This window comes from Entamoeba dispar, genomic scaffold, assembly GCF_000209125.1.
Source record: "Entamoeba dispar SAW760 scf_1105229459771 genomic scaffold, whole genome shotgun sequence".
In the NCBI taxonomy this organism is placed as follows: Eukaryota; Evosea; order Mastigamoebida; family Endamoebidae; genus Entamoeba; species Entamoeba dispar.
The window spans coordinates 1,166-11,020 of record NW_001853859.1 but is presented as its reverse complement, the minus strand read 5'-3'; the positions used below and the strand labels follow the sequence as shown (position 1 = coordinate 11,020).

The following is a 9,855-nucleotide window of genomic DNA, read 5'->3' as shown; positions in this document are numbered from 1 at the left end:
AACATTAAAATTACTTGTAGAATTTCAAAGCATTCCTCCATATCTACACAACGGAATTTCTCTATGCTTTGAACAATAATTAACAATCAATGACATATACGCTTGCTCAGAAAATTGTATAACTTCATCTGATGAAAGATATCTTGAACGTATTCCATTTGCTCTATAATCACTCTCAAGAAATCCAATTGCCGCAAAAGCCCAACATGTCCCTCTTGAAAATTGATTCTTTACTGGAGTTAATGCTTCTAAAGGAACACTCCATTGCTTTGGTCTTTCAATTGAGTGGACATTAATTACTTTCACTTCCATTGTTCCAGAACGAAATCCAAGCATAATTAAACTACAAACAACAACAGCAAATACAAGAAATTGAAATGACCATAAAATAATCCACAACGTCCAAAGATTTTGGGTTGTTTCTTTCCCCATAAATAAAATATAAATCTATAAAACTATTTTTTTTTTTAAGTTTTTTTAATAAAAAAAATAAAATTAGAAATCGTTTGAATCTAAAATTATTAATGAAATCATCATACCTTTCTTAAATTTTGGTAGTATTATAACTTTTTTTTTTCATATTCATCTTTGTTCTGAGTCATAAATAAATGTAATTTATTATCTTTAAAAAATAAACAAAAGGGATATTACACACTTTCATCTCTATTTATATCATTCTCTAATGAAAAAAATCAAACAAAAAGATCTTAAAATTAAAAGTAATGTCTGCATTTACTAAATGGACGACATCAGAACTCCTTGTATTATTTGAAGCTATTCAATACTGTCAACGTACGAATCAAGACGATTGGGAATATGTTTCAAATTTAGTTAAAAGAACAATGAGTGAAACAGGAATGACAATGAATGAAAAATATAACAAATATGGATGTGCCTCTCAATATAATGAATTTGAAATACAATATCGTACTCTCGCTAGTGATAAGAGTATTGTTGATTTTGCAGTTAATTTCCTAAGAGAAAAACGTGTTGCTGAATTAGAAAAAGAAATTAGAGAAAGAGAAGCCCATATTAATGAATTAAAGTCTCACCTTGCTTAATTAGATTTTTTTACTTAAATAAACTTTTCATTTCGTTTTTACTTTTTTAATCTTCTCCCATTAATCTTTCTTTCAAAAATAATTTAAACAAAACTATTTTAATAATAGAAAAAAATAAAAAAATATGGTTTATGAAAAAAATTTCTTTAGCAATTCAATATTTTTTAAAGAGTTTTAAGCAAATGAATTGGTTTTGAATAATCTTTTTCTTTGAACACATAAGAACCTGCTACAAATGAAGTTGCTCCAGCATCTTTTGCTATTCTTACGGTTTTATCTGAAATACCCCCGTCTACTTGAATATCTTTTGATGGCCATTTCTCTCTTACTTCTTTTACTTTTGGCATCATATCTTGCATAAATGATTGACCACCAAATCCAGGTTCAACAGTCATAATAAGAACACGATCAACTTTATCGATAATATCTTCAATTACTTTGACCTGTGTTTTTGGTTTAATAGAAACACCTACTTTAACCCCTTTACTATGAACCATGTCAATGATTTCTTTTGCTTCTTCAATTGAACTAACTGCTTCGATATGAAATGTTATAAGAGATGCACCAGCATTAACATAATCTATAACCCATCGTTTTGGGTTTTCAATCATTAAATGACAATCAAGAAATGCCTTTGGAATTGCATTATGAAGACATTTTACAATTGGTGCACCAAGAGTTAAATTTGGTACAAAATGTCCATCCATAACATCCACGTGTAATTCATCTGCACCAGCTTGTAAGACAGCATTGGCTTCATCAGCCATATGAGAAAAGTCACAAGAAAGTAAAGATGGGCAAATAATTGATGACATTTTTAAATTAACTTCATTTAGTTCATTTAATAAGTAGTTTGATTTACTGACTTCCACAATATGAAAAGAAAATCATAGAATAATCTGATTTGTTCCATACCATTTTTTTTTCCATTAACAAACAAGATAATAATGTTTTATAAAAACACAAAATTAAAATAAAAAAGTTAATTAAAGGATGGATTAAGTATTACCATTAACAAAAGAATAACAACATAACTGACAATGATGCTCAAATTGTTTATAAGAATTGGGATATCTACAGGACTAACTTTATATTCAACACTATATATTGTGTCAATTAAAGGGGGTGGAGTTAATGGAGAAACTAACATAACAAAACGAGCTACATCTCCAATAAATGGCTTACAAGAAAAGTATATTGTTAGCCCATAAATTAATCCATAAACTGTTCTATACAAAACAACTCGAATGCTTGGCCAAAGATATTTTAATGGAATATGCCATTCAAAGAATATTCCTAAAACAGTATATGACAATAATGTATTTGCACTAGCTCCAACATCAATACAAGCTATAATAAAACTAGGAACTTTTATATGAGATAAACCACAAAGATATCCTAAAACTAATGCATATAAGGGGACACATGTAAAAATTGCACGTAATGTTTCTTTTAAAATTTTTTGAGTTTGTTGATTAAATATTCTTTTCCAGAAGGAATGATGTTCAGTTTCATTTTTAGAATTAATTTTTACTTGATTATCATTCGGTTCAATAATTTGATATGGTTGTGTTTCATTTATGAGTTCTGGTAATTGAGGAGGTTCTATTTTAATTTCAGTCATTGGTTCTTCTTGTGTAGTAATTAAATTCTTTTTTTTTTCTTCTGTTTCAAATGCATCATTTCCTTGATTTTGAGATATTCCTAATATTGCATATAATGGTCTTAATACTGCATAACAACAGAAATCATTTGCTACACAAAACAAAATTGTTTTACTAATTCCATCATCAGCAACAGATTTCATCACAGGAAATATAAATAATGCAGTGTTTAATGCAAAAGAATTAAAAATAGATAGTTTTTTGATTGTTTTGTCTTTAACAAACCAAAAGACAAGAAGAGAAATTAATCCACCACATAATTGAAAAATAATACCTCCAATAAACAAATATAATGAGTCTAAATCAAGTGTTTTGTTATTGTAAAGATTTCTAAATATTACACATGGAAGTGCTAAATTAAATAACACTTTCATTAATAATGGACTATTTTTTCGAACATCTGTTCTAAAAAAACATAATTTCAAAATAAATGCTAGAGTTATGACTACTAACATGACTCCAAATGTTTCATAATATTGAACCATGTTTTTATTTGTTTATTACAAAGACTTCTATCTAATTTTTAGTGATTTTTCTAATTTTTAGGGTTTATTAAATGAACTTTTTTAAACAATAAGAATCGTTTGGTTTTAGAATATTATTTCATTTTCATTTTAAATAATGATATTTTATTTTTTATTTTTAATTATTTTATTTTTAAAATATCTATAAATAGATATTAATATTTTTCATTTTTGTCTTTCAATTTTGATAAAGATTAATGTTTTTATAATTTTAAAACAATATAATATTTTTTATTTTCGTTTCTTTTCAAGAACTCATTATTTATAATGTGAACATGTTGGAAATAAACTCTAATTTAGAACTAGAACATATTCAAGAAAATGAAGTAATCTTCTCAGTACAAAGAAAATCCGATTGTGGATATATCTGTTGATTGTCCTTTTTTATTCAAGAACTCATTATTTAAACAATTAAGTTAATTTGTATTAAATATTAAATATTCATAAACTCAAGAGAGATATTATTTCTTTATTTACTTTATTTAAATCAATAAAGATCAAATCGTTAAGGCCAATCAATTTTCTTTGTTTGATTTCTTTATGCATTCATTTATCATAGTATGAAAAACATTAATTTAAAAAACTAAAAAGAATATTCTATTTTCTTCTTCAATGACTCAAAAAAGATTCTTTTAAGAAATTATTAAAATAATAACAATAATAAAAATGAATAGTAAAAGATTGAAGGATAAATTAAACTTCAATCTACATTAATAAAATTGTATGAGTTTAACATCAAAGAAATTTAAATAAAAATTAACTGTAGGAATCTTAAAATTAAAAAAAAGTAAGGACACTATGGAAAACTTCATTTTGTCCGAAAATCCTAAATCTCAATCTTACAAAGAATCATCAATATCATTAGAATCATCTTCATGTATTTCTTCTAATACTATTGGGAGGACAAGTGAAAATTCAAGTGATGAAAATGAAACTTCAGATGAATCATCTGAACCTGAATATCAACCATTAACACCTTACAACTTACGATTTTATAAAAATTTTTACTGGTTTGAAAAAGTAACTCGGATTAAAGAATGGCTTGAGATTTCCCCTGATTGGCCTTCTTATCCATATCCATATTACTTTTCACAGTAATTTTTTTTATCATTCTTTCAGAAAAATTTCTTACAAAGAAAATAAAAAAAGTAAATTACTTATTCTTAATATTACTTTTATGTTCATCTTTTCCTACTACTTCAATTGAGTTTATCAGGGTTCTAAGGTCATATAAACGAATTTTCGTTTTGAGAAAAATAATTAAAAAAATCTCAAAAAAGAGAAAAGGAAAAACTAATGGGTGATTTCTTAGAAGGAGAGCACTGTTGGTGTCGTTTCCAAATAGGAAATGGTGAAATCCCTTGGCCATCTATCATTAAAAAAATTTATGACCAACGAACAGTTATAGTTCAAGTATTTGGAACTCCGAAATTGTTTGTCATTGTTATTATCAAAATGAAGTAAAAAGACACCAAAACATGAAAATTTAAATACAACAAACGAAAAGAATATAATGTAAAAGTGTCAATCAATTTTGGTAAATTTCAAACAAATAATGTATATTTACAATATAGGATCAAAACAAAAATTGAGTGGTTAGAACATGGATATAAATTATCACCAAGAAAAGTTATGGAAATAGCATCAAAAATGTCTTTAGAAAAAGAAAAAGTTACTGTGTTGTATGATGGACTGACACAATTTAAAGAGGGTTTGTATTAGTATTTTTGTATAGATGTATAATAAGTATTTATTCATTAAGTAGGTGAAAGAATTGCTGATTTACAAGTTCCCTTAGAAATGGAAAACTTTTGGATTCAACAAACACTTGAATTAATTTAACATATATTTTATTGTAATTCTTTTAGTTGTTTGGGATCCAAACAAAAATGATAATATAGACGAAAAAAACAAAATTATTATAGATATTCTATAAATAAAATAGATAGAGGCAACGAAATGAAATAATAAGATAGTACTCAAAAAGTTATTTTCATGGAAACAAGAAGCTTTGATAATATTGTTATTGAAGGATATATTATTGATGGCAAATATAATGGTGAAGTTAAAATCACCCAAAAAGAAATCAAACAAGAGATTTATTATACTATGAAAAGTGGAATGGTTTTAGTAATAAATCAAATTCCTAGTGTTGAAGAACATATCTTTGAACTATTTCCTTTTCCTCATTCATATGAAATAGAACAAATAGTAAATGAGTACCAATTTATTTTTTCAAAATTAAATATTTTTGAAGAAGTTATTGTTAGTGCTGAAAGTATTCAACAAGTTATTGAGACAAGTGAAAAAATTGAAGAACTTATACTTTTATTAGAATTATTATCTAAACCAATTTCAATTCCAATTAATATAAGCTTTTTAAATACAAAAACTGGAGAGTTACAAAATTTGATTGACGTTATAAGTTATTCAACCTTTCTTGAAAGAGTTATAAAGAATCTATGTTTTGGTAATTATTTATATTTAGTTTTATGTAAACGATGTTTAGAACATTGTTTATTATTTTCAATGAATAAAGAAATTGGAATGGTTCTTGGTGAATTATTAAAAAATATAGAAAATAATTGTTCAGAAGAAAATAAAAGAAATATAACATCATCAATTCAAGTTTTATGTTCTAATTGTCAAATAAAAACATTAGAACAATATACATTATTAAAAAGAATAAAAATTATAAAAAGTTTTTGGAGAAACATTAAAGAAAATGAAAAAGAACGATTTATAAGAAAACAAATAAAAGAAATTGGATTTATGTTATACCAACATAATCAAATTATTCAAAATCCCAAAAAGTTAATGATAGAAACATGGAAATATATTTATAATATATTAAAAACAAATGATAATATAATTAATATAATTAAACCATTATTTATAATTATTATAGCATCATACAGTAAAAATTATATTGAAAATATTGGATGGATTATTGATATTTGTAAAAACTATATTGAAATGAATCTTGTTTGTAATAATAGTGAATGTGACGGTTATATATTAACTATAATTGAAGAATGCAAAATGATACTAATTGATCAAACAAAACCGATTGATGATGTAATAAATAATAGTATTAAAAATGTTTGGAATAATGAAATATCAATTGAATACTTCAAAAGTATAGAAATAATTGAAAAACAATTAAATAATAAAATACCATTATGGAATTATCAAATAAAAGATTATGAAATTATTCCTATAAATTCAAAAAATGTAGTTGAATCAATTTCTAAAGGAAATATTGATTTATTTCATTTTATTATTTCAGGTTCTAATCCAATACTAAAAGAGTACTTAACTCATTTTTTACTTTATATTCATTTTCCATGGGAAAGAAATATTGAAAATGGTAGTACTAATCAAACTTTCCATGTAACAGAAAAAACAACAAGATGTCTTTTATTTTATTTAATGTATTCTCTTGGAAATTCACAAATTTTTGAAGGAAATGAATCACTTCAAAAATTATTTCTAAAATTAATTAAAAATTTAATTGAAAGAGATGATATTAAAATGATTACTTTAAACCAAAATAATAAAGAAAATGCAATGATTCTAAAGAGATATTTTAAAATAACAAAAGACATTCAATGTAGTTTATATTATTTTCATTCAGTATTATTAAATAATATTAATAATATTAATTTTATAAAAAATGAGTTAATTAGTATTTATGAACAATATCTTCATTCTCAAAATGATCAATTAAATGAAATGATGATAAAAAATAGACAACATATTTCTGAATTATTTAAACATTTAAATGATAAAAAAGAATTAGAAAATTATGCATTGAAGTTTCTTGGAGAAATTTGTGTAAAGACAGAAGATACTTCAATAATTCAAATAGAACAAAATGAAAAATATATAAAGAAATTAATTTTTAAATCAAGAAATAATTTAATAAAATATTTTAATAAAATTAATGAAAATGAATTATTAATTGGTAAAGAATTAGGAAAAGGTGTTTATGCAACAGTTAAGTCTGGATATTATAAAGGAAATAAAGTTGCAATTAAAATCTTTAATGAAAATTCTTATCAATTTAGAAGTGAAGATTTTCTTCAAGAAATAGCTATTATGAGTTTATTACATAATGAAAATATTATTAAAACATATGGTGCTACAGTTAATATGAAATTAAATGAAGAATCAACATTTTATATTATTAGTGAATTGGCAATAAATGGAAATTTAGAAGAACTAATTTATAAAAAATCTATTCATGAAGAAAATAAATTAAAAATGATTTTAGAAATTGCCAAAGGATTAAAATATCTTCATGAATTGAAAATAATTCATAGAGACCTTAAACCAGCAAATATTTTAATAGGAAATAATTTCACTATAAAAATATCTGATTTTGGTCTTTCTGCTTTTGTTAATGAAAAAAAATTAGACGTTATTTTGGGTTCTTATAAATGGATGTCTCCTGAACGTTTTTTAAAGAAAAAATATGGCAAACCAGCAGATGTATATGCCTTTGGTATTATCTCATGGCAAATACTTGAATTGGATGAACCATTTCAACAATACGTTTCAGTTGAGGATTTGCAAAATGCAATTTGCTCTTTAAATGAAAGACCTCCACTGACAAATATTTCAATTAATATGAAGAAGTTATTAGCCCGTTGTTGGAATAAAACTCCAAATAAAAGACCAAACTTTGTTTCAATAATTAAAGAATTATTAATCAATTCAATTGACTAATTAATTTCTCTCTTGAACTAACTCTATTTTTCTTTTTATTTTTAATATCATTTATATTTTATATTAATTATACTACAATATTCACTACTGACCATTAATGTATTTCTCTTCGTTTTGCAAGAAGGTCTAAGAGATACAAAGGGATAAACATCATTATAAATATGCTAATAGCAGTTATTAATACAACCCATGCTTTAAATCTAGAACTTATTTTCGTGATTTTTTCTTTTCTTAATATCTTTTCCATTTCTTGATAATGGTTATCCACATCAACGTGGATCATAGTGTCTGTGACATTTTCCATAAAAACTTTGAAATTGTTCAATAAGATTTTCAATTGTTCAATACTAAAAAAAAAAATAAAAAATAAAAATTTAAATTTAAAAAAAAAAAAGAAAACAATTTTAATAGAAAAAAAATCATAAAGAAATAATTTAAAATCATTTGAACAAAACCTAGCTACATGTTTCACATAAAATCACAATTTTGAAGAAACCCCGAATTGAAAAAGGAACTTAAAGGACTAAAAATTGCCAGTCTTAAGATGGGATTCCTTAAGGTTATTAAGAATAGAGCTTACTTCAAGAAGTATCAAACCCAATTCAGAAGAAGAAGAGAAGGAAAGACCGATTATTATGCTAGAAGAAAGATGATCTTCCAAGACAAAGACAAATTCAAGACTCCAAAATACAGAGTTGTTGTTAGAATTACCAATAAGACTGTCATTGCACAAATTGCTTACTCAGAAATTATTGGTGATAAAATCCTTTGTGCTGCTTATTCACATGAATTACCAAGATATGGAGTTAAATTAGGTTTAACCAACTACGCTGCTGCTTACTGCACTGGACTTCTTCTTGCTAGAAGACTTCTCAAAAACTTGGTATGGATAAACAATTTGTTGGAGTTTCTGATGCTGCTAAACTCGGTGAAGATTATACCCCAGAAGAAGTTGAAGAAAGAAGACCATTCAAATGTATTCTTGATGTTGGACTTGCTAGAACTACTACTGGTTCTAAAGTCTTTGCTGTTCTTAAGGGAATGTGTGATGGTGGAGTTTACGTCCCACACTCTGCTACCAGATTTGCTGGAGCTGGAGAAAATGAAGAAGCTCTTAGAAGCAGAATCCTTGGTGGACATGTTGCTGCTTACATGAAATATCTTTCTGGTGAAGATGCTGACCTTTACAAGAAACAATTTGGTAGATTCATTGCTGCTGGTATTGCTCCAGAAGCTCTTGAAAACATTTATATCGAGGCTCACAAGAAGATCAGAGAAAATCCAGCTGCTGAAAAGAAAGAAAAGAAGGAACACAAGAAATACCCAACCTCTAAGAAACTTACTCTTGAACAAAGAAAGGCTGCCATTCAAGCTAAACTCGCTAAACTTGCCCAACAAGCCTAATTCTTTTGATTTTTTTACTAAATTTTATTTTATTTATTTTTAATGTATTTTTATTAACTATATAACAATGTTTATTTAAATTATTTTAATTCATAAAATACATTAAAACAAGAGCAATTGTTTTTCTTTGTATTTTTGTCTTAAAAAGAAAATAAAAAATGATAACAAAGATATAGAAAATAACAAATACTATTTAAAAATAGAAATAACAAAAAGTTTATTAATCAAAAAACATTAATGAGTGTTAAAATAAATTTTCATTTATTTTCTTTCATTCTTTTTAAGTTAATGATTTTAAAATCAGAATGGCAATTGTTGTGGAAGGTAAGCAACAGGTTTATTATCTCCATATGAAAGAATAAATAATGGAAGGCAATAAGAGTATGACATATCAGTTGGATTATTAACACAGTAACAACAATTACTTATTACGTTATTAAATTTTTTTGATGATATGAAAACTAACATCAT

General features: G+C 25.1%; 6 protein-coding genes across 6 annotated transcripts, besides 19 other annotated features; 4 read left to right on the top strand and 2 right to left on the bottom strand.

The window, feature by feature from the left end:
* The first annotated feature begins 430 nt into the window (after window positions 1–430).
* Window positions 431–498: a sequence feature (AT_rich).
* A 102-nt stretch (window positions 499–600) lies between these two features.
* Window positions 601–636: a sequence feature (AT_rich).
* An 86-nt stretch (window positions 637–722) lies between these two features.
* Window positions 723–1,061, top strand: EDI_276280 (uncharacterized protein; the record flags this gene model as incomplete). Its single annotated transcript, XM_001736370.1, has 1 exon — window positions 723–1,061. The coding sequence occupies one exon, from the start codon at window positions 723–725 to the stop codon at window positions 1,059–1,061; it is 339 nt and encodes a 112-aa protein (XP_001736422.1).
* Window positions 1,062–1,135: 74 nt separating this feature from the next.
* Window positions 1,136–1,187: a sequence feature (AT_rich).
* A 38-nt stretch (window positions 1,188–1,225) lies between these two features.
* Window positions 1,226–1,876, bottom strand: EDI_276270 (ribulose-phosphate 3-epimerase, putative; the record flags this gene model as incomplete). The annotated part of the gene is made up of 1 exon (XM_001736369.1): window positions 1,226–1,876. One exon carries the CDS (start codon window positions 1,874–1,876, stop codon window positions 1,226–1,228), a length of 651 nt encoding a protein of 216 aa, XP_001736421.1.
* A 126-nt stretch (window positions 1,877–2,002) lies between these two features.
* Window positions 2,003–2,052: a sequence feature (AT_rich).
* EDI_276260 (uncharacterized protein) lies at window positions 2,044–3,210 on the bottom strand (the record flags this gene model as incomplete). Its single annotated transcript, XM_001736368.1, has 1 exon — window positions 2,044–3,210. The coding sequence occupies one exon, from the start codon at window positions 3,208–3,210 to the stop codon at window positions 2,044–2,046; it is 1,167 nt and encodes a 388-aa protein (XP_001736420.1).
* Window positions 3,211–3,320: 110 nt separating this feature from the next.
* Window positions 3,321–3,383: a microsatellite.
* Window positions 3,384–3,487: a sequence feature (AT_rich).
* A 35-nt stretch (window positions 3,488–3,522) lies between these two features.
* Window positions 3,523–3,634: a repeat region.
* A 13-nt stretch (window positions 3,635–3,647) lies between these two features.
* Window positions 3,648–3,691: a sequence feature (AT_rich).
* Window positions 3,692–3,886: 195 nt separating this feature from the next.
* Window positions 3,887–3,917: a sequence feature (AT_rich).
* Window positions 3,918–4,545: 628 nt separating this feature from the next.
* Window positions 4,546–5,091, top strand: EDI_276250 (uncharacterized protein; the record flags this gene model as incomplete). The annotated part of the gene is made up of 3 exons (XM_001736367.1): window positions 4,546–4,682; window positions 4,824–4,960; window positions 5,015–5,091. 3 exons carry the CDS (start codon window positions 4,546–4,548, stop codon window positions 5,089–5,091), a joined length of 351 nt encoding a protein of 116 aa, XP_001736419.1.
* A 153-nt stretch (window positions 5,092–5,244) lies between these two features.
* Window positions 5,245–7,980, top strand: EDI_276240 (serine-threonine protein kinase, putative; the record flags this gene model as incomplete). The annotated part of the gene is made up of 1 exon (XM_001736366.1): window positions 5,245–7,980. The coding sequence occupies one exon, from the start codon at window positions 5,245–5,247 to the stop codon at window positions 7,978–7,980; it is 2,736 nt and encodes a 911-aa protein (XP_001736418.1).
* Window positions 5,474–5,502: a sequence feature (AT_rich).
* Window positions 5,922–5,950: a sequence feature (AT_rich).
* Window positions 6,082–6,156: a sequence feature (AT_rich).
* Window positions 6,731–6,765: a sequence feature (AT_rich).
* Window positions 6,887–6,927: a sequence feature (AT_rich).
* Window positions 7,130–7,215: a sequence feature (AT_rich).
* Window positions 7,981–8,002: 22 nt separating the features above from the next.
* Window positions 8,003–8,045: a microsatellite.
* Window positions 8,046–8,329: 284 nt separating this feature from the next.
* Window positions 8,330–8,413: a microsatellite.
* Window positions 8,414–8,524: 111 nt separating this feature from the next.
* On the top strand, window positions 8,525–9,136 carry EDI_276230 (60S ribosomal protein L5, putative; the record flags this gene model as incomplete). The annotated part of the gene is made up of 1 exon (XM_001736365.1): window positions 8,525–9,136. The coding sequence occupies one exon, from the start codon at window positions 8,525–8,527 to the stop codon at window positions 9,134–9,136; it is 612 nt and encodes a 203-aa protein (XP_001736417.1).
* Window positions 9,137–9,392: 256 nt separating this feature from the next.
* Window positions 9,393–9,492: a sequence feature (AT_rich).
* A 33-nt stretch (window positions 9,493–9,525) lies between these two features.
* Window positions 9,526–9,638: a microsatellite.
* Window positions 9,639–9,855: the final 217 nt, after the last annotated feature.